Here is a 23,600-nt window from a genome sequence, read left to right as displayed (position 1 = left end):
GGGCTGGTTCTCACATGCTGCCAATTGCAGCATTCTAAACTGGGACTTGATGTCGGCTTTGTGTGACAGAATGAACTTTTGGAAAATCCAATTTCTTTACCAAGGTTGGTCTTATGTTGTAGATGTTGTTCTAGGAGCAGACCGCTAGATGTCGTGGATAGAACTAGGACGGACATGAATTTGAACTCATGCCATGGTCTGACCACATGCACTCATTGCAATAGATCACGTGTGTATCCTCCACCCTGTAAATATCCTTTTCTTTCCTCATTGCCACACCTTTGTGCCTTTGGCCCATCCAATTAATCCTCATTACAACACACAAACCAAACATTTTTAATTCCCGTGTATTGCTTAACACTTGAGGAACTGCAGTGGATCCTGTGCATTGTAAGTGCTGAAATTAGGAGGTGTTTTAAATCTTATACTCATTCAAAGTCTGCATGCTCTTTGGTGCCTTTATTGGAGATTCGCAACCTCAGTGTTCCTCAGTACCTTGGATAGGATAACTCTTTCTTGCCGGGATGCTGTCCTGTATCCTGTAACATGTCAGGCATCCCTGGTCTCTACCCTAGAAATCCCACAACCTCTGCTCCTATTGTGGCAGCCCCTAACTGTTTCGAGGCAGCCCCTGGTGACCGACTGGAGAACCTCCTTCCACATCGAGGATCGCCACTCTACTCCTTTCATAATCACGCTCTCCCTTTGTTTGTCCTCTGCTCCACAGAGCGGCTCCCTGCCTCTACCACTAATGGTGCTGCTGTAGATCCTGAAGTCCTCACTCTAAGCTAAGGCCTTGTGGGAAGCCAGGTTGCCCTGATTAACAAGAAAGTGAATAGAAAGACGTTTGACCCTGGAACAACATGGGTTTGAAGTACATGGATCCACACACACACATGGATTTTGTGTGATACACTCAGTGTGTTCTCCTGATGCCTTTCTTAATCACATTTTCGTTTCCCTGATTACTTTGTTGCAAGAATCTGGTACGTGAGACATACACATTATGTGTTGCTCAGCTGTATATGTTCCTGGGAAGGCTTCTGGTCCTTAGTAGGCTGCTAGTAGGTAAGTTCTGTGGGACTCAGAAATTGCACAGAGGTTCAACTGTATGGGGCAGGGAGGATTGACATCCCAGCCCCTGTGTTGTTCATTGATCAGCTCTGGGTAGTGATAGAATGACAGACACAGAGAGAAACAAACTATATCTCCAAACACCGTGCACAGGTCTGGGGCTTATGAATGCAGTAGTCACACCTCCAGCTTACCCTCAACATTATTATTTCTTTCAGCCCTTGCTTTCTGCACTGCTGTGTTATGCTCTGCTTTCATTTACCGATATCCTCATTTCTACAGATGGACCAGTTCAAACATGAGCATTTATTTCGAAATTTAACCTCTCAATTCTTAGTCCAAATTCTTCTTAAAATGTTAATTTCCCTCATCCACTTGACTACTTATTCCACGGCAACACTCATCAAAATTATGTGCCAGAATGCAGGTTCCCATAGGACTTCCTAGTGAACTGACAAAAGACTATGAATTTTAATATCCCTTATTTTTATACCTATATCCATGCTGAAAACTTCTGGACCAGCAGCTTCCTTATGGAAACGATTATGGTGGGAAATCCAGTTTCTCTAGTTGATGAAGGACTAGGGAAGGATTCTTCTTCCTCTTATGTCAACATTTGTAACGTGTCTTTCAGGAAATGTACCCATTTCATTAAAGATGTTAACTTGGTTGCCATCATTTTGTTAATTGTTTTCTGTGATTATTCATTTCTATACCATCCGTGGTGACAACCCCCCATTCCTTATTAATATAGTCTCACACACATACCTTCATGAAAAAGTGAAAGAAGCTAGGTCAAAAAAAAAAAAAAACCAACAGATTCTGGCTTCTATTCTTACCAGATTTATGTAATTATGTGGAATTTTTACACATAATATTTCTGCATATGTATTATATGTACATGCACACACACTATGGTATATGGGTATGTGTGTTAGAGTTCACAGGTTTTTTTTTGTTTTTTTTTTTGTTTTTTTTTTTTTAGTTCACAGTTTTTTAAAAACATTATTGCCGGGGCTCACCCTTCAACATGCCCACAAGGTTGAGGATTGATTGATCTACTTCACTCTCCAGCATTTCCAGACACACTCTTGTGACCAGAGTCAGAACTCCAAATGCATACACTCTTTGATTCAAAAAGCGTAAATGAAACATTGCCCTTGGCATGTTTGTGACTTCCAACAAAAGACAGGATAATATTCTTTACTGATGCTTTCGACCTGTGTAAACTGCAGCCCATTTGGAGGCTATGCCTCTGTAACTAAAAGCACGATTTATTGTATTAAAGATTGTTTAGATCTAATTTTATGTCCCTGGGAGTAGATCTCTGAACTCTGGCTCAGGCATCAGAGCAAGGTTTGCATCCAGACTGCTAATCTCTTCAATGCTTCACACCTGTGTGTCACAGAGAGCTGATCAACGAGTTTGCCTATTGCAGTCGGAATGGCCATTCCTTACACATCGCAGTGCCCACTGCTCAGGGAGCTGAATGGAACGGCACATCTTAGATCTCAAGTACAGGTTAGCAGCCTCCCAACTGAGCCCTCAGTCTGACTGTTTCTGCAAGTATCACATCGACTTCATGACCCTAGGCGTTGACCAGGTCTCAGCTGCTGCCCCACCTTGGATGACTGACAATCTTATTGTAAAGAAATATCAGTTCTTCTCATCAGGATCGTAGGTGATGGTGTTGTGAGAGTCGCGTTTCCCCTGGTTTATGACTCATGTCATGCAGGACAGTCTCAGTATAAACCTCAGTGACATGCACCCATGCCCTTCCCGTGTGGTGGATTAGATGCATCTAGGGAACATTTTCTTGACCAGACTGCCTCATCCCTTTAAGTAAATATATCCATCAGAATTTCCTCTTTCTCCTGATGGCTTAGATCTCTTTCTCCCTCTCTTCATGACACCGCTATAGCACTTTAGTCCTTTTTTTTTTAAATTTTTTACTTTTATTTATTTATGATAGTCACAGAGAGAGAGAGAGAGGCAGAGACACAGGCGGAGGGAGAAGCAGGCTCCATGCACCGGGAGCCCGATGTGGGATTCGATCCCGGGTCTCCAGGATCGCGCCCTGGGCCAAAGGCAGGCGCCAAACCACTGCGCCACCCAGGGATCCCTAGCACTTTAGTCCTAATGTAAACTGTTCCTGATGGGATATTGATCCTATCATAGCCATACATTCCTGGATAGTTATATTAAAAGCTGATATTTGGGTATTTATAAATAAGTGACTGCACAAAAACACAGTTACAGAACACATGTTTAGTCAATTTATTTAATCAGATGAAATCCAGTAACACCCAATAAGCATGAATGGTAGCTAGAGAGATGAAATGGCAAAAGGAAACATGTTTATCAAGAAAGAGAGATGATGCCAAGCAGAAATAAGGAGTGCTTTCTTCCTACTGTTGATCTGATTCCATGAGGAAGACGACACGTGACACAGCTAGAGGGAAGGAAACAGGACAGAAGGTTCAAGTGAGTTGACCGTATAATAGACTACGACAGTGGGCCTCAAGAATTATAATGTCAAGGGTTCAGGTTAACCCAGCACACATGGTCCAAGGATACTTCAGAGTCTCCATCCTTACAATATAGGAAGAACCATGAGAATTCTTTTGTGGATGTACATTGGATGGGACCTTTCATGATGCAGATCCCTGCCAGGACCTGGATAATTCCAGAATGCATGCTCATGGAGGTGGCCCATCAAAAATGATTTTACAGGTTCTTTGATGGACTCACACTCTGCTCTTCCAATTTCAGAAGCTCTGTAGTTTCAGGATGTTATATGTGGCTTGGAAGCTAACCATTTGCTCTTGTATCCTCCATTGCTTCCCAAGAGCAGTGACACAAGGCAACCTTCAGCTTATACCATCATCGTGGTTTGTGGCTCACCTGACTTTAGAAAGTTCAAAAATCACCTTGTAAGGAAATCACCTTCTGCAGGAGAATATGCCTTAAAGGCATGTGGTACACCGCACGGGTAGAGGCTCTCCAAAGATTTTTGGTCATCCCTGCTAACTTCTGTCTCCGCTGCTTCTCTCTGAATGACTATCATTGGCATGACCCACATGATGCTGCATTGACCCCATAACTGCTTTTTAACATCAATCACACCCTCTGATATGCAACCTCAATGGACTCAAGGTAATCAGAATGAGCTCTTGTAACAGAAAATGTTGTCTACTGATAACTGTTGGGTTAGTTGACATAGCAGTACTCACGACAGGCCGTTGTTACTTACAATATTTAGGGGCAGTTGGCGTCACTGTCACTGTTGTTATTCATGGTTGGGACAGTTGTCTGGGAACAAAACAAATACAAAAGGTGAAAAAAGGAAGAACCAATCACGACCATTTCCCAATGTTTGCAAGAATTTCTTCTATCTTTTTAATTTAAAATTTTTCAAAATTAGAGAGAGAGCAAGGAGGAAGAGGATGAGAGGGCGAGAGAGAAGTGTGGCATCTGATGCAGGGCTCCAACCCACAGCCCAGAAGTGATGACCTGAGCCAAAATCAAGAATCGGATGCTTCACCACCCATGCCACCCAGGCGCCCCGTGATTTCTGCTTTTCAATAGTAGATATTATACAAGATCATTCATGAAAGAGAACAGTAAAATTGAGTTTGTTTCCTGAGAGCAGAGTTATGTATCAAGTGAAGGATAGATTCAAGGGGAAATAAATATCGGGAGTCACATTACCAGTATCGCCTAAGTATATAATATTTTCTTCTGGAATATCCCTTTCTCTACTCAGCTTCTTGAACTTTGCAATGTCCTCCTCATTAACATGAGCTCCTCTGCCTGGAAATCAGCATGCATAAAGTGGAAAATGCCCGTTAGAAACCCCACGAATTTCTGAATACAGAACGAGAATCACTTACGGGGAAATCTAGTCTTTCAAGGAGTCTCAAACAATGACCATTGCCCTTGTGGCAATGTCAGCTGCCTGACTTGGTGGGTAAGAGCCGTGAAACCCTGTCCAACTGCACAGCCGTGCACTGTCCAGCATCAGCAGCAGGTCTCCAGGGACGCAGTAGGGACTCATGAATCTTGGACCCAATCCAGCAAGAATCTCCAATCGACTGCACCTCGGCCTGTGCCTCAGAACCTAGATCTGACATGCACGTTGCTTCTGGACCCAAAGCAACTGCAAGGACGGTTCTCACCTTCCAGACCAATAGCAGCCATGTCACCCATAGTAATGGGAGACAGCTTCGTTGGTTTATTTTCCATTAAAACAGTTCTCAGATGCCTGTTTCCGAATTGACACCTACTGTCCCAGAGGCCACAGCACCCATCTCAGGGCCTGTGTGTGGTTATTCACGGGCGAAAGAGTCAGTATCACAACAATGCATTGGGAGCATTAAATGTGGTGAAGGTTTATTTGAGAAGCTTCAGCTGCAAGGCTGAAGAGTGTATGAGAAGAATGGTCATAAATTGCAGGAATTGGGGTCAACCTGACACTAGTCGAGACTTGAAATTTGTTGACCTGCTAGAAAGTATTTCTAATAAAACTCAATTTCGTTTAATTTTCAATTTTAACAATTGCGACTTGTTCTTAAATGTATGGTGTTTTAAGAGCTCCCACAGCAACCAGCCCTTGTTTCCACATTTGGGTTTTAGAATAATTCCAGGATCCTTGACAGAATGCACCTACAGACGTAGGGTTTGTTCACAGGATAATCAGGAATGTTCATAGGTATTGATTTTCTCAATGAAAATGCCAACAGTGAATGTGTTATATGGCCACGACAATTGTCAGGACGTAATACATACCAATCAAGGAAGCTAATTTTGTGATTCTCCCTTTGTCATCCACATTGACAATATAGCCTATCAGAGCATTTGGGGTCACATCAAGAATTTGATGATAATTGCCACCATCATCTGTAGGAGACAAAAATATGTATGTATAGTCAAGTAAAGTTATATATATATATAAAATCCGTTTGAGGATAAATATATGAATATATAAAAAATAGATAAAAATATATAAATATATATATAATATATAAATCCCTTTGAGGATAAATATATATATAAAATTATATAAAAATATAAATATTTATTTATTTATTTATTTATTTATTTATTTATTTAGGCCTTGCCTTGGTTAATTTGTTGAGGATTGGCTTTCCCAAGGTGTAGTTAGCATATTGTCACAACATTCTTGTATTGCTTTCTGCGAAGCCTCAACAACTCAGTGAACATTGATGATGCTTATGACAATGACATCAAGGAGGGTAACTGCCTTCGTCAATTAAATATTTCATACGGGCACTTAACCATTGCACACTCCCCAGTCTTGCTAAAATGTTTTCTAGATACAATTTCAAACAAAAGTTTCTCGTTACAGTTTCTGGTTACAATTCCTAGTTCTCCAAGGCCTGTTAGAATAAGTTCAGGTCATTCTGTTTCTCTCCCGTGTTAAATTTGCCATTTAGGTTTAACCTAAATCTAGGTTAAGAAGGGTTACAAAATGCAGAGAATTAAAGAAGAGAACTTTGATGATTCAGGCAATGGAAAGAGCATGAAGGAGTAAGGAGAGTGACAATGTTATTTAAAAAGACACTGGTAATAAAGGTTACTGTCAAACGTGTGTGATCTAGAAGGGCAGGCATACGGTTCTCTTGATTGACGTATAGTTTACTTATTTACATGTCTGTTATCTATTGTTATCTCAGACGAGGGCTGTAACTAGAGATTGACACACTCCAATTTTGATCGCATATTTAGACATCCGGCCACTAAAAATCGGAAGGTTGCTTAGGATCCTTGGGAAGAGCTTAGGCATCTAAATCTTAACCAGCATCCCCTTGCTTCACACACGCTGAGCTTATGAAGAAATGTGGCTGCTGTTGGAAATCACTCTGATTTCCTTGGATTCTAAGTTAATCTCCCATACATGGAATCGATAAGAAGTTTTAAGATTATGGTTTAAAATGTATTCCATTAAGCAAAACGACGTCGATACGTAAATTCAGGGTAGGCCTGTTCGCTTGAGTTCCTAAGGTCATTTTAAGTGATCTGGAAACATTTTCCTTCACTTGAGAACCTTATGAAGTGAACATCCTAAGCACACCGTGAATAATACTCAGAACTGGAAGGGGCCACTGGTGTCCCGTGTTTGACCTGGGTGCGCACCATTAAATAAAGTGCTCAGAAGATTTAGGAACATGTGCACAGTCTCACTTCAAAACATTGCTCCATCTAGAACTCAGGTAGACAGAGTCTGGAGAGAAGTCGGGAATCCCATTTCAACCTTATTATATGAACAAACGCTTGTACTTACAATGAGCATTGATAAGATTGTCTTGTCCTATTGATGCCTCAACAGACTTTTCCACACATTCTCCATCAACCCTTAAAAACAAAAAATCTTCAAGTGGATGGATGAAAACAAACTTTGGTCCATGGTTAACATTTTCTGTCTTTCCACCACAAAAGGCTCTGCTTGAGGCATCACTGAGAGCCTATACACAGTGTGACATTGGAAAGACAAGAAATGGGTTTTCCAGGATCAAATATCACTTCGCAAGGATGTCTTGGTCTACACGTAGAATCAGACCAGTAGCTCTGAAGACCAGCAACAGATTCAAAACAGGCCGTATTAAAGCCAATTAAACATGAAATTTAAATATTACGGAAGAAGGAAAAACAAAGCTGACTTTTTCTACAAATACAAATCTATTCCATGTTGCCTGGCAATGGTCAGTAGATGCACACATATGTGCGAACTGAGTGAACTATCCTTCACGTGGAAGCCCAGAATCATGTGCACGCTGCGCTTCAGGAAACGTCCTTGCAGAAGCAGAGGCTACATGCAAAGTCAACTAAATGCAGACGGACACAAAAATGTAAACAAGACCAAGAAGATGATACAGTGTTCTTAAAATAAATAAATAACAAAAAACAAATAAATAAATCCTAACAGGTTTATCTCTTGGAATAGGGTCTGTTTAATTTGCTTATCTGTATATATGACCTAAAACCAACCATATTGTATATTGTAGACCATCCTTTCTGTATCTGTTGAGACAGGATGTGTGCGTGATTTGATTTTCTGTATATGTGACATAGACACCCTGTGTCCTATGTATATTATCATAAGCAATTCGACAAATACCTAACATTGCACACGTTATTGTAATCATTATATATTTTATATAGCAGATTTATCCATTACTAACTTTGAGAAGCCTTAAGGTATTATTAATGGAATGCTGGCTCTACTTCAGGCATGTGTATAATTATTACAGATTATTATACATCATAATTATAAACATGCTTTATACGTCATTAGTCGTATGTGCACCTTTATAAACGGATCTCTCCAAGCATAAACCTCTTGTTTAACTGTCTGAATCCTCATCCTTTTTCGGTTTTGTTTTTGATTTTACTGTCACCTTTTTGACCTCCTAGGGTAGCACCGGTCAACAGCCCAGATCTATCTGGAATCAAAGGACAGCAAACAGTCAAAAGTAACAGTTAACTCTCCACCTCCAAGGTAAATACAGGTTTTAATCTTATGGGCGATGGATCTGTTTGCAAGATTTGGTGCTTCTGGCCGCTCTCCGTTTATTTGCATTAAATGATCCCTCTTGCTTCATTGTAGACTTCTCGGGACCTTCTGAGGAAACTTAAATGTTAGTATGGAAATGACTGGTATTTGCAGATGGAGTCGTCAAAGTGTGTGCTTACAGTTACCTCCAATGTAGCAATTAATTTCAGGGATGGGTGTCCATGAATGAGACAGAGACACAGAGAGAGATGTGTGCAGGTGCTCAAATTTTTTCGTTGATTTCAGGCCCTTTCCATTGATCTGGGTGCCAGCGTCTGTCCCCTTGCTCCTTCTTTGTTTGGACATCCCAGTCCACCTTCAGAAGAGGCCTACACCTGCCCTGTGCCAGTGTTCTTTGAACTCACCGCATACAGTCGTTGGCCTTTTCTGGCTGCTCTCATTCCACCCCGTCTTCACTCTCATGTACTGTTGATACTAGTTTACAGATCTCTATCGGACTCTATTTTCACCAATGAAGCTCAAAAAGAACAAATAAGTTTCCTCATCTTCTCTTAGTTTTCTGAGTTGTTTTTTGTTGTTGTTGTTGTTCTGGTATTTTTTTTGTTTTTGTTTTCTGAGTTCTTAATAAAGTGCCTAAGTATAGTGGTCTCTTTATGACTAACTTGAAGCAACAAAGGCTCTGGTGAATTTAGCTATGTAACAACAATTCAAAATTACTACTTGTAGGGCAGCCCTGGTGGTGCAGCGGTTTAGCGCTGCCTGCAGTTGGGGTGTGATCCTGGAGACCCAGGATCGAGTCCCATGTCGGGCTTCCTGCGTGGAGCCTGCTTCTCCCTCTGCCTGTGTCTCTGCCTCTCTCTGTGTGTCTCTCATGAGTAAATAAATAAATCTTTAAAAAAATTACTACTTGTGAGCTTTTAGGGTACACAATGTTAAAGCCAAAGTCAGGAACCCTATGATCACGGAAGCATGAGAACCATGTCTTTAAGCAACAAGGTGTACTAACTTAATAAAGAACTCAGACCATCACACCCTTTCACTCCTGACATTTCACTGCAAACCTGGAATCAGATGCCCCCTGAGGGCCAAGCATTTACAGGCAATTTTAGTCTATGTTATTTTTACTTACTTGACATAAAAACTGAATAACATTTTGAGTCTTGGTATGTCCACATTGATACCTCTCATATAAACCCTGAACGGGCCATTCTCCGCAATCTTGTCAAGGTTGTTGGATGATACGTACAAGGTCTTCCATGGTCCTGAAACCTAAAAGCAAAGTTCCCATCAGTAACTTTCCTCAGTTTCTTTTCATTTTATCCAACATCGGCCATCATGGCTCTCCTTTCTCTTTTGCATCAGCACAGAGCTGACTTTTTTGAGCAACACAGGGTTTATAAAATACTGGGAAAACCCAAGCTAACAGCAAAACCGCAAATCGACATATTCCTAAAATAGCATAACCATTCTTATCAACTGCAGGCCTCAACCCCAACAGCTCATTGGCTGATGCACATTCTCTCTTATACTACAGGAGAAATGTAGAAATGTGCAATTGCTAGAGCATAGGAGACACGTTCAGAAGAAATGTGTAAGGACAGAGGCAATTAACAGAGGCATTCTGAGTTTCCAAGTAGACGGCTAACCTTGGAGTACAGACATTTGGATATACGTATTAAAGTCCCCTCCCCACGGAAACCAAACACACATACACATCAGGCTCCCCACATGGAACCCATTTCTCCCTCTGCCAATGTCTCTGCCTCTCTCTCTCTCTCTCTCTCTCTTTCTGTGTATGTGTGTGTGTGTCTCTCAAGAATAAATAAATAAAATCCTAAAAAAAAAAAAAGACCACCTTGTCAGGTCAGCGTGTACACAATACCTGTGTCAGTACATTAGCAAGGGGTAGCTGGGCATCACAAGCCAAAACGAGCGCAAGACACAACAGTAGGATCTTCATGTCTCCGGCACCTCTCATTGCCTCCTCTGGAGAAGCTCAGAGTTGGGTTACCTGTTGATGAGATTCTCAGTTTTCATCCCTTTATATACTATATGTCTCTGGACGTGGCAATGTTTGACTGTTTGTCATCTTCACACGAGATCATTGTGCAACACTGAACATAAACATCCTGGTTGGCAGCGATGTATCCCAAAGACCTCTCAGACCCGGGACATGTAACTTCTCCTTCCTGTATCTCTAGGAATGACATTCAGAGACTCCTCCGCCTCTAGTCTTGTTTGGCTCAAGCCTGCTTATCTCCTGTCACGTGCATACATTTCTCAGTCAGTCTTGGAAAAACCAAACATCACCTTCATTTTTTGTTGGATGAGTTTCATGGAGATGACCTTCCTGCCCCAGGACAATTCCCTATTCCTTGGGGAAAGATGGGGAGATCTACATGTGGGCATTGGCACACGCAAACACATAAATGCAAATGCCAAGATGCAAATATGCAGACATCCGGTCGCCCTGTCTTTCCAAATCTCTGAAGTAGGTGAGCTGACTGAGGATGACACCACCTTAGAGTGTTTTTAGGGACCAAGGTGTGCAGTCTCCTGAGCATGTCTACCCTCTGAGCTTATAATGAATATCAGGCAATTATGTATCTATGGAAAACACGTAGGAAAGTGTTTAGTTTGGAGAAAAGAGGTCTTGCCTTGTCATTAACACCTTTTAATAAAACGAGGGAATTGGTGGATAAAACACGAGTGTTTTAGGAAGCTCTTATCATGGTCAGTCTAGTCAACATTGAATGAACTTGCCCCTCATCCTTACAGGCTATTAAAATGAAATAGGGATCTTGCAATCCTATGCTCACATTTGGTCATTTATGGAATAGGATGAGTGGGCCATGGGGTAAGAATTGGTCAGTCATGGAATAGGAAATTTTTAAAAGTAGATTCTAGCTCAAATTATGCCCCCAAGTATCTTCAAGGTGATTGGAAGAGCTAAGGACAAAAAACAAAATGATAATAAATCTTAGAGGAATGCACATGTGCACCTTGGGGCTTCTTTAGAGACTTTTCTGCGTGGAAACCACAAGCCATAAAACATACTAAAAGTGTTTAGATTAATTTTTTAGAGATTATTTTTTTATTTATTCATGTGAGACACAGAGGTAGAGAAGTAAGCAGAGGGAAAAGCAGGCCCCTTCTGCGAGCCCAATGCAGGACTCTCTCCCAGGACCCTGGGATCACGCCCTGAACCAATGGCAGATGGTCAGTCACTGAGCCACCCAGGTGTCCCTAGATTAAATTCTGGTATTACAAAGATACCCTAAATCATGTTATACTGAACCAGAGACTAAAAGAAGATACTTCCTTGTACTATTTTTTTACAAAATTTATTTCCTCAACTTATGAAATCCTACACGTGGGTTATCCTGACATGACACGTGTTCACCCTCGAACGTGTTCATGCCAAAACTGGAAGCCTGTGCCTCCCACTCCTCTTCTCCCGTTTTGCACATCCCCCAACCCCTCCTCTCAGGCAACCACCAGTTTGGTCGCTGTGTTTATGGGCCTTTTCTTGCTTTGGGTTTGTTTGTCCATACATTTCTATTTTAGATTCTGGGAAGAAAACAAGGGGTAATGGAAAGGGAAGTTTGCTGGGGGTTGTGGTGACTGGGTGACAGTCACTGAGGGGGGCACTTGACGAGATGAGCACTGGGTGATATGCTATATGTTGACAAATGAACTCCAGTAAAAATTAATTAATTAATTAATACTAAATTTAAAAAATAATATGATACTATGATATGTGTCTCTCTCTGACTTATTTCACTTAGTGTAATACCCTCTCCCTCCATCCACACTGTTGCAAATGGCAAGATCGCACTCTTTCTTACGTGTAAACTTAAGTGTCCCCTTTTCCCCTCTAGGGTGACAAACTTACAAGAGTACGATTGCTAGAAGATTCAATATGTTTTGGCTTAAAACCCAGAAACTGCTAGATTAATTTTCAGAGAGGCTGTTTCAGTTTAGACTACTGCCCCGAATGATGCTTGTTAACCGGGTTTAAGTGTTATCAGTATTTGTTGTTTTAGTCATTTTCTTTTCCACAATTCCTTTGTTGTAAGAATGTGGTATGTGAGACATAGACACACTATGTGTTGCTCAGTTGTATATATTCCTGGGAAGGCTTCTGGTCCTTAGTAGGCTGCTGTATGTAAGTTTTGGGGGACTCAAAAATTATACAGAGAGCTTCAACTGTATGTGGCAGGGGGGATTGACATCCCAGCCCCTGCTCTGTTCATTGATCAGCTCTGGGTAGTGATAGACTGACAGACACAGAGAGAAACAAACTATATCTCCAAACACCGTGCACAGGTCTGGGGCTTATGAATGCAGTAGTCACACCTCCAGCTTACCCTCAACATTATTATTTCTTTCAGCCCTTGCTTTATGCACTGCTGTGTTATGCTCTGCTTTCATTTACCGATATCCTCATTTCTACAGATGGACCAGTTCAAACTTGAGCATTTATTTTGAGATTTAACCTCTCAATTCTTAGTCCAAATTCTTCTTAAAATGTTAATTTCCCTCATCCACTTGACTACTTATTCCACGGCAACACTCATCAAAATTATGTGCCAGAATGCAGGTTCCCATAGGACTTCCTAGTGAACTGACAAAAGACTATGAATTTTAATATCCCTTATTTTTATACCTATATCCACACTGAAAACATCTGGACCAGCAGCTTCCTTATGGAAACGATTATGGTGGCAACTCCAGTTTCTCTAGTTGATGAAGGACTAGGGAAGGATTCTTCTTCCTCTTATGTCAACATTCGTAACATGTCTTTCAGGAAATGTACCCATTCCATGAAAGGTGTTAACTTGGTTGCCATCATTTTGTTAACTGTTTTCTGTGATTATTCATTTCTAGACCATCCGTGGTGACAACCCCCCATTCCTTATTAATATTAGTCTCACACACATACCTTCATGAAAAAGTGAAAGAAGCTAGGTCAAAAAAAAAAAACAACAACAGATTCTGGCTTCTATTCTTACCAGATTTCTGTAATTATGTGGAATTTTTACACGTAATATTTATGCATATGTATTATATGTACATGCACACACACAATGGTATATGGGTATGTGTGTTATAGTTCACAGTTTTTTGTTGTTGTTGTTGTTGTTGTTGTTTTTTTAGTTCACAGTTTTTTAAAAACATTATTGCCGGGGCTCACCTTTCAACATGCCCACAAGGTTGAGGATTGATTGATTTACTTCACTCTCCAGCATTTCCAGACACACTCAAGAGTCAGAACTCCAAATGCATACACAATTTTATTCAAAAAGCGCAAATGAAACATTGCCCTTGGCATGTTTGTGACTTCCAACAAAAGACAGGATAATATTCTTTACTGATGCTTTCGACCTGTGTAAACTGCAGCCCATTTGGAGGCTATGCCTCTGTAACTAAAAGCACTATTTATTGTATTAAAGATTGTTTAGATCTAATTTTATGTCCCTGGGAGTAGATCTCTGAACTCTGGCTCAGCCATCAGAACAAGTTTTGCATCCAGACTGCTAATCTCTTCAATGCTTCACACCTGTGTGTCACAGAGAGCTGATCAACGAGTTTGCCTATTGCAGTCGGAATGGCCATTCCTTACACATCGCAGTGCCCACTGCTCTGGGAAGCTGAATGGAACGGCACATCTTAGATCTCAGGTTATTAATTCTCATGTTTTCTAGGTTAGCAGCCTCCCAACTGAGCCCTCAGTCTGACTGTTTCTGCAAGTATCACATCGACTTCATGACCCTAGGCGTTGACCAGGTCTCAGCTGCTGCCCCACCTTGGATGACTGACAATCTTATTGTAAAGAAATATCAGTTCTTCTCATCAGGATCGTAGGTGATGGTGTTGTGAGAGTTGCATTTCCCCTGGTTTATGACTCATGTCATGCAGGACAGTCTCAGTATAAACCTCAGTGACATGCACCCATGCCCTTCCCGTGTGGTGGATTAGATGCATCTAGGGAACATTTTCTTGACCAGACTGCCTCATCCCTTTAAGTAAATATATCCATCAGAATTTCCTCTTTCTCCTGATGGCTTAGATCTCTTTCTCCCTCCCTTAATGACACCTCTATAGCACATTTAGTCTTAATGTAAAATGTCTCTGATATGATACTGATCCTGTTATAGCCATGCATTTCTCGATAGTTATATTGGAAGTGGATATTTGGGTATTTATAAATAAATGATTCTCTGCACAATAACACAGATACAGAACACATGTTTAGTCAATTTATTCAATCATATGAATTCCAGTAACACCCAATAGGCATGAATGGTAGCGAGAGAGATGAAATGGCTAAAGGAAACAAGTTTATCAAGAAAGAGAGATGATGCCAAGCAGAAATAAGGAGTGCTTTCTTCCTACTGTTGATCTGATTCCATGAGGAAGACGACACGTGACTCAGCTAGAGGGAAGGAAACAGGACAGAAGGTTCAAGTGAGTTGACCGTATAATAGCCTACGACGGTGGACCTCAAGGAGTATAATGTCAAGGGTCAACTTAACCCAGCACACATCGCTGAGGAAACTTCAGACTCTCCATCTCAACAATATAGGAAGAACCACGAGAATTCTTTTGTGGATGTACATTGGATGGGACCTTTCACGATGCAGATCCCTGCCAGGACCTGGATAATTCCAGAATGCATGCTCATGGAGGTGGCCCATCAAAAATGATTTTACAGGTTCTTTGATGGACTCACACTCTGCTCTTCCAATTTCAGAAGCTCTGTGGCTTCAAGATGTTATATGTGGACTGGAAGCTAACCATTTGCTCTTAAATCCTCCATTGCTACCCAAGAGCAGTGACACAGGGCGCCCTTTAGGCTATACAAGCATCATGGTTTGACGCTCATCTGACTTTAGAAAGTTCAAATATCACATTTTGGGGATCCCTGGGCGGCTCAGCATTTGGCACCTGCCTTTGGCGCAGAGTGCGATCCTGGAGTCCCAGGATCGAGTCCCGCATCGGGCTCCCAGCATGGAGCCTGTTTCTCCCTCCTCCTGTGTCTCTGCCTCTCTCTCTCTCTCTCTCTCTCTCTCTCTCTCTCTCTCTCTCTCTCTGTGTCTCTATCATAAATAATAAATAAATAAATAAATCTTTTTAAAAAATCACATTTTAAGGAAAACACCTTTTGCTGGTGAATATGCCTTAAAGGCATGTGGTACACCGCATGGGTAGAGGCTCTCCAATGCTTTTCTAGTCATCCCCACCAAACTGTGTCATCTCCTGCCTCTCTCTGAATGACTATCACTGGCGTGCATGTTGCGTGATGCACATTGAAACCAATTCTGTTTTTACCATCAATCACCTCATTTGGTTTTCAAACTCATAGGACTCGGGGTAAACAGTGTATCATAAAAAATAAAAAAAATAAAAAAATAAAAAACAGTGTAATCTCTTGTAACAAAAACAGTTCTCTACTGACCTAACTATTGGGTTAGTTGACATAAGGCACTCATGACAGGTCATTGTTACTTACATATTTAGGAGGAGTTGGCATCACTGGGCTGGACAATTGTCTGGTAACAAAAATACAAAACTTGAAAAGAGGAAGAACCAATGATAACATCGCAATATTTGTAAGAACTTATTCTTTTGTAATCTTAATATTTTAAAATTTATTTAAGAGAGAGAGCAAAGGATAGAGGACAAGAGGGTGATGGAGAAGTGTGGCATCTGATGCAGGGCTCTAACCCACAACCCAAAATTGATGACCCAAGCCAAAATCAAGAATCAGATCACCACCCTGCCATCCAGATGCTCCATGATTTCTTCTTCTCAGTTGTAGATTTTATACAAGATCATCCACAGAAGAGAAAGGTGAAAATGAGTTTGTTTCCTGAGAGCAGAGTTATGTATCAGGTGAAGGATGTATTCAAAAAAATATATATCAGGAGTCACATTACCAGTGTCGCCTAAGTATATGATATTTTCTTCTGGAATATCCTTTTCGCTACTCAGCTTCTTGAACTTTGCAATGTCTTCCTCATTAACATGAGCTCCTCTGCCTGGAAATCAGCATGCATAAAGTGGAAAATGCCCGTTAGAAACCCCAAGAATTTCTGAATACAGAACGAGAATCACTTATGGGGAAATCTAGTCTTTCAAGGAGTCTCAAACAATGACCATTGCCCTTGTGGCAACGTCAGCTGCCTGACTTGGTGGGTAAGAGCCGTGAAACCCTGTCCAACTGCACAGCCGGGCACTGTCCAGCATCAGCAGCAGGTCTCCAGGGAGGCAGTAGGAACTCATGAATCTTGGACCCAATCCAGCAAGAAATCCAATCGACTGCACCCCGACTTGTGCTTCAGAATCTAGGTCTGACATGCACGTTGCTTCTGGACCCAAAGCAACTGCAAGGACGGTTCTCACCTTCCAGACCAATAGCAGCCGTGTCACCCATAGTAATGGGAGACAGCTTCGTTGGTTTGTTTTTTTTCATTAAAACCACATTTCTCAGATGCCTCTTTCCAAATTGACACCTACTGTCCCAGAGGCCACAGCACCCATCTCAGGGACTGTGTGTGGTTATTCACGGGCGAAAGAGTCAGTAGTATCACGACAACAATGCATTGGGAGCATTAAATGTGGTGAAGGTTTATTTGAGAAGCTTCAGCTGCAAGGCTGAAGAGTGTATGAGAAGAATGGTCATAAATTGCAGGAATTGGGGTCAACCTGACAATAGTTGAGACTGAAATTTGTTGACCTGTTAAGGAACTATTTATTTATTTATTTTTTTTTAATAATTTTTTTATTTTATTTATGATAGTCACAGAGAGAGAGAGAGAGGCAGAGACACAGGCAGAGGGAGAAGCAGGCTCCATGCACCGGGAGCCCGACGTGGGATTCGATCCCGGGTCTCCAGGATCACGCCCTGGGCCAAAGACAGGCGCCAAACCGCTGCGCCACCCAGGGATCCCTAAGGAACTATTTATAATAGAACTCGTTGTTTTTTTTTTTAATATTCAGTTTTAACACTGAACTTATTTTTATATGTCTGGTGATTTAATAGCTCCCACAGCTACCAGCCCTTGTTTCCACATTTGTGTTTTAGAATAATTTCAGGATCCTTGACACAAAGCACCTAGAGACTTCGGATTTGTTTGCAGGATAATTAGTAATGTACAGATGTACTTACTGGTTTTCTCAATGAAAATGCTGACAGTGGATGTGTTATATGGCCATGAAAATCATCAGGATGTAATACATACCGAAGAAAAAAACTGTTTTTGTCATTCCACCTTGGTCATCAGCATTGAAATCATAGGCTAGCAGAAAATTTGGGGTCACTTCAACAACTTGGAATACATTGTCACCTTCATCTGTAGGACAGAAGAAAAAAATATATATATATATAAATACTTATATATATATATTACTGTTTTCACTTTATTTTTTTTAATTTTATTTATTTATTCATGACAGACACAGACAGAGAGAGAGAGAGAGAGAGAAGAGAGGCAGAGACACAGGCAGAGGGAGAAGCAGGCTCCATGCAGGGAGCCCGATGTGGGATTGATCCCAGGACTCCAGGGTCGTGCCCTGGGCTGAAGGTGACGCTAAACCGCTGGGCCACCAGGGCTGCCCTCCCTTTGTTAATTTATTGTAGATTGGCTTAACCATGGCGTGGTTACTGTATTGGTCACATTTTGTATTTGTTTATGTGTCCCCTCAACAGCTCAGTGAACATTAATGTTGCTTATGACAATGACATCAAGGAGGGTAGGGGGCACATTGCCTTCCTGCAATTAAATATTTCACACGTGCACTTAACCATTTCACACTTCCCAGTCTTGTTAAAATGTTTTCTAGTTACAATTTCAAACAAATGTTTCTAGTTACAGTTTCTGGTTACAAGTCCTAGTTCCCCAAGGCCTGTTACAGTGAGTCCAGTAAAGTCATTCTGTTTCTCTTTTTTTTTTTTAATTTGCCATGTCCAAATCTATCTTTAAAAAGGTTACAAAATGTAGAAAATTAAAGAAGAGAACATTGATGATTCAGGCAAACAGAAAGATCATGTAAGAGTAAGGAAAGTGACAATGTTATTTAAAAAGACACTGGTAATAAAAGTTACTGATGAATATGTGTGGTGCAGAAGGGCAGGCATATAGTTCGCTTGATTGATGTATATTTTACTTATTTACATGTTCGTTACCTATTGTTATCTCAGACGAGGGCTGTAACTACAGATTGACACACTTCAATTTTGATTGCATATTTAGACATCCGCCACTAAAAATCAGAAAGTTGTTTAGGATCCTTGAGAGGAGCTTAGGCATCTAAATCTTAACCAGCATCCCCTTGCTTCAGACACACGCTGAGCTTATGAAGAAATGTGGCTGCTGTTGGAAATCACTCTGATTTCCTTGGATTCTAAGTTAATCTCCCACACATGGAATCGAGTAAGAGGTTTTAAGATTGTGGTTTAAAATGTATTCCATTAATATCAGAAAAGGAGACAAAACATGAGAGACTCCTAACTCTGGGAAATGAACAAGGGGTAGTGGAAAGGGAGGTGGGCAGGGGGCTGGGGGTGACTGGGTGATGGGCACTGAGGGGGGCACTTGATGGATGAGCACTGGGTGTTATGCTATATGTTGGCAAATTGAACTCCAATTTTAAAAAAATAAAGTCTGTTTTGTCTGATAAAAAAATTAAAAAATAAAAAATAAAATGTATTCCATTAAGCAAAACAATGTCAATAGGGATAGGCCTGTTTGATTTAGTTCCTAAGGTCATTTTAAGTGATCTGGAAACATTTTCCTTCACTTGAGAACCTTATGAAGTGAACATCCTAAGCACACCGTGAATAATACTCAGAACTGGAAGGGGCCACTGGTGTCCCGTGATTGACCTGTCTGTGCACCACAAAATAAAGTGCTCAGAAGATTCAGGGACATGTGCACAGTCTCACTTCGAAGCATTGGTCAAACTAGAATTCAGGTACACAGAGATCTGGAGAGAAGTCGAGAATCCCATTTCAACCTTATTATATCAACGAAAGCTTACACTTACAACCAGTATTGATAATATTGTCTTGTCCTAGTGATCCCTCAACAGACTTTTCCACGCATTCTCCATCAACCCTTAAAAACAAAAAAACTTCAAGTGGATGGATGAAAACAAACTTTGGTCCATGGTTAACATTTTCTTTCTTTCCACCCCCCAAGGCCCTGCTTGAGGCATCACTGAGAGCCTATACACAGTGTGACACTGGAAAGACAAGAAATGGGTTTTCCAGGATCAAATATCACGTTGCAAGGATGTCTTTGTCTACACATAGAATCAAATCAGTAGGTCTGAAGACCAGCAACAGATTCAAAACAGGCCAGATTCAAAACAGGCCATATTAAAGCCAATTAAACATGAAATTTAAATATTAGGAAAGCAGAAAAAACGAAGGTGACGTTTTCCACGAATACAAGTATACTAGATGTTGCCTCGAAAGGTCAGTACATGCACACGTATGTGCGAACTGAGTGAACTATCCTTCACGTGGATGCCCAGAATCACGTGTACGCTGCGCTTCAGGAAACCTCCTTGCAGAAGGAGAGGCCACACGCAAAGTCAACTAAATGCAGATGGACACAAAACTTGTAAAAATGACCAAAAAAGATCATATGGTATTCTTTGAAAATAATTAAAAGCTAACAAGTTTATCTCTTGGGATTGAGGTGTCTGCAATTTGATGTTATGTACATATAACATATAACCAATCATTTTGTGTATTACCCATAATCAATTTAGTATCTGTTGAGATAGGAATGTGCGCAATCTGATTGTCCGTATATATAACATAAAAATCAACTCTATTATGTATCATGCATAATCAATGCTACAATTACCTAACATTGCACACATTAATATAATTATTGTATATTATATATAGCAGATTTATCCATTAAAAACTTAGGGAAGCCTTCTAGGATTATTAACGGAATGCTCACTATACTGCATATATATACATGTGAATATAAAATAATTGTTATATGTTGTTTTACCTTATAATTCTATAACATGCTTTATACGTCATCAATTATATGTGTACATTTATAAATGCATCCCTCCAAACATAATCCTCTTATTTTAATGTCCTAATTCTCATCCTTTTCGGTTTTTTATTCCTCACACTTACAGCTTGGAGCCCACTTACAGCTTCACGACTTAGGTCCTCAGAAACAGACTTCATTCCGTTTCTTATACGGCATTGTTTTTGATATATATAATTAGAAACATCATCCTCCCTTTTATTCCCGTTTCTCCCCCAACCTGACAGACGTACACCTTTCTCTCCTTATTTTCAAGCCTTTCCTGGCATCAGTTCTCCAGCCAGTAGGTTTGCCCAGGAATTTCTCAGCCTTGCAATACTTCACATCTTGTTTTCTGCTTGAGTCCCCTGCCTTCCTGTTTCTCTATACTGCCTGCTTTTTGAACTCCTAAGGGAGCACCGGTCAGCAGCCCAGATCTATCTGGATTCAAATAACAGCAAACAGTAAAAAGGAACAGCTCTCCACCTCGAATGTAAGTATAGCTTTTAATCTTATGGGCGGTGGATCTGTTTGCAAGATTTGGTGCTTCTGGCCGCTCTCCATTTACTTGCATTAAATGATCCCTCTTGCTTCATTGTAGACTTCTCGGGACCTTCTGGGGAACCTTAAATGTTGGTATGGAAATGATTGGTATTTGCAGATGGAGTCATCAAAGTATGTGCTTACGGTTACCTGCAATGTAGCAATAACTTTCAAGGATGTGTGTCCATCTGAGACAGAGACACAGAGAGAGATGTGTGCAGCTGCTCAAATTTTCTCATTGATTTCAGGCCCTTTCCATTGATCTGGGTGCCAGCGTCTGTCCCCTTGCTCCTTCTTTGTTTGAACATCCCAGTCCACCTTCAGAAGGGGCCTACACATGCCCTGTGCCAGTCACACTTTGTGAACATTGGCCAATTTTTGCTACTCTCATTCCACCTCGTCTTCACTCTTATAATAGAACTTCATGCATAGTGTCGTTACTAGTTTATAGATCTCTGTAAGGCTCTATTTTGACCAATGAAGCTCAAAAAAACACAAATAAATTTCCTCACGTTCTCTTAGTTTTGTGAGTTATTAATAAAGTGCCTGGAGTAGAGCGGTCATTTTATAAATAAGACTTGAGGCAGCAAAGGCTCTGGTGAATTTAGCAATGTAATAATGATTAAAATATGCTACTTGTGAGTTCTTTAGGATACAGAATAATTGAGCCAGTGGCAGGAACCCTATGGTCACAGAAGCATGAGAACCATCTCTTTAAACAACAAGGTGTACTAACTTGATAAAGATCTCAGACCATCACACTCTTTCACATCCTGACATTTCAGTGCAAACAGTGAATCAGATGCCCCTTGAGGGCCAAGCATTTACAGGCAGTTTTAGTCTGTGTTATTTTTACTTACTTGACATAAAAATTGAAGAACATTTTGAGTCTTGGTGCGTCCACATTGATACCTCTCATATAAACCCTGAACGGGCCGTTCTCCGCAATCTTGTCAAGGTTGTTGGATGATACGTACAAGGTCTTCCATGGTCCTGAAATCTAAAAGTAAAGTTCTCATCAGTAACTTTACTCAGTTTCTTTTCATTTTCTTCAACATCGGCCATCATGGCTCTCTTTTCTCTTTTGCATCAGCACAGAGCTAACTTTATTGAGTGACGCAAGATTTATAAAATACTGGGAAAACCCAAGCCAACAGCAAAACCAGAAATCGACATATTCCTAAAATAGCATAACCATTCTTATCAACTGCAACGCCTCAACCCCAACAGCTCATTGGCTGATGCACATTCTCTCTTATACTACAGGAGAAATGTAGAAATGTGGAATTACTAGAGAATAGGAGACATGTCCAGTAGAAATATGTAAAGACACGATTAACAGAGGCATTCTGAGTTTCCAAGTAGACGGCTAACCTTGGAGTACAGACATTTGGATATACATATTAAAGTCCCCTCCCCACGGAAACCAAACACACATACACATCAGGCTCCCCACATGGAACCCGCTTCTCCCTCTGCCAATATCTCTGCCTCTCTCTCTCTCTCTCTCTGTGTGTGTGTCTCTCAAGAATAAATAAATAAAATCCTAAAAAAAAAAAAAAAAGACCACCTTGACAGGTCAGCGTGTACACAATACCTGTGTCAGTACATTAGCAAGGGGTAGCTGGGCATCACAAGCCAAAACGAGTGCAAGACACAGCAGTAGAATCTTCATGTCTCCGGAACCTCTCGATTCCTCCTCTGGAGAAGCTCAGAGTTGGGTTACCTGTTGACGAGATTCTCAGTTTTCATCACTTTATATACTATATGTCTATGGATGTGGCAATGTTTGACTTCTTGTCATTCTTCACAAGAGATCATTGTGCAACACTGAACATAAACATCCTGGTTGGCAGCGATATACCCCAAAGATCTGTCAGACCCCGGGCGTGTTGATCATCTCTCCCGTATCTCTAGAAATGACATTTAGAAGCTTGTCCACCTCTAGTTTTGTTTGGGTCAAGCCTGCTATATATCTCCTGTCACATGGATACTTTACTAATTTAGTCTTGGAAAAAACAAACATCACCTTCACTTTTTGTTCAGTGAGTTTCATGGAGATGACCTTCCTGTCCCAGCACAACTGCTCCCTATTCCTTGTGGAAAGATGGGGAGATCTACATGTGAATATTAGAGCATGCAAACGCATAGATGCAAATGTCAAGATGCAAATATGCAATCATCTGGTCGCCCTTTCTTTCCAAGTGTCTGAAGTGGGTGAGCTGGAGGAGACATCACTTTGGAGGTTCTTTAGGGACCAAGATCTGCAGTCTCCTGAGCATGTCTGCCCCTTGACCTTATGAATATCAGATAAATATGTATCTGTGGAAAGCTCATAGGAAAGTGTTTAGCTTGGAGAAAACATATCTTACTTTGCTATTAGT

At 40.9% G+C, this 23,600-nt stretch overlaps 2 protein-coding genes across 2 annotated transcripts; both read right to left on the bottom strand.

The window, feature by feature from the left end:
• Window positions 1–4,363: 4,363 nt before the first annotated feature.
• Window positions 4,364–10,568, bottom strand: LOC121482832 (odorant-binding protein-like). The gene is made up of 6 exons (XM_041740756.1): window positions 10,491–10,568; window positions 9,738–9,877; window positions 7,379–7,449; window positions 5,863–5,973; window positions 4,786–4,887; window positions 4,364–4,386 (listed from the first exon to the last, which is right to left on the bottom strand). The coding sequence occupies exons 1-6, from the start codon at window positions 10,566–10,568 to the stop codon at window positions 4,364–4,366; spliced, it is 525 nt and encodes a 174-aa protein (XP_041596690.1).
• Window positions 10,569–15,003: 4,435 nt separating this feature from the next.
• Window positions 15,004–22,891, bottom strand: LOC121483067 (odorant-binding protein-like). The gene is made up of 6 exons (XM_041741285.1): window positions 22,814–22,891; window positions 22,077–22,216; window positions 19,661–19,731; window positions 17,857–17,967; window positions 16,552–16,653; window positions 15,004–15,047 (listed from the first exon to the last, which is right to left on the bottom strand). Exons 1-6 carry the CDS (start codon window positions 22,889–22,891, stop codon window positions 15,004–15,006), a joined length of 546 nt encoding a protein of 181 aa, XP_041597219.1.
• Window positions 22,892–23,600: the final 709 nt, after the last annotated feature.

This window comes from Vulpes lagopus, chromosome X, assembly GCF_018345385.1.
Source record: "Vulpes lagopus strain Blue_001 chromosome X, ASM1834538v1, whole genome shotgun sequence".
NCBI lineage: Eukaryota > Metazoa > Chordata > Mammalia > Carnivora > Canidae > Vulpes > Vulpes lagopus.
Note: the sequence above shows the minus strand (reverse complement) of the source record. Positions and strands in the feature narration are given on the sequence as shown.

Excerpts from the sequence above, each read along its gene's own strand:
- LOC121482832 (XM_041740756.1), bottom strand. The coding sequence starts at position 10,568 with ATGAAGATCCTACTGTTGTGTCTTGCGCTCGTTTTGGCTTGTGATGCC. Across the intron at positions 9,878-10,490 it reads TTGCTAATGTACTGACACAG|GTTTCAGGACCATGGAAGAC; the intron begins GTATTGTGTACA and ends CTTTGCTTTTAG. Across the intron at positions 4,387-4,785 it reads TATATACTTAGGCGATACTG|ACAACTGTCCCAACCATGAA; the intron begins GTAATGTGACTC and ends TTTTGTTCCCAG.
- LOC121483067 (XM_041741285.1), bottom strand. The coding sequence starts at position 22,891 with ATGAAGATTCTACTGCTGTGTCTTGCACTCGTTTTGGCTTGTGATGCC. Across the intron at positions 16,654-17,856 it reads AAAAACAGTTTTTTTCTTCG|GCAGAGGAGCTCATGTTAAT; the intron begins GTATGTATTACA and ends GCTGATTTCCAG. Across the intron at positions 15,048-16,551 it reads CATATACTTAGGCGACACTG|CTGAGTCACGTGTCGTCTTC; the intron begins GTAATGTGACTC and ends CCTTCCCTCTAG.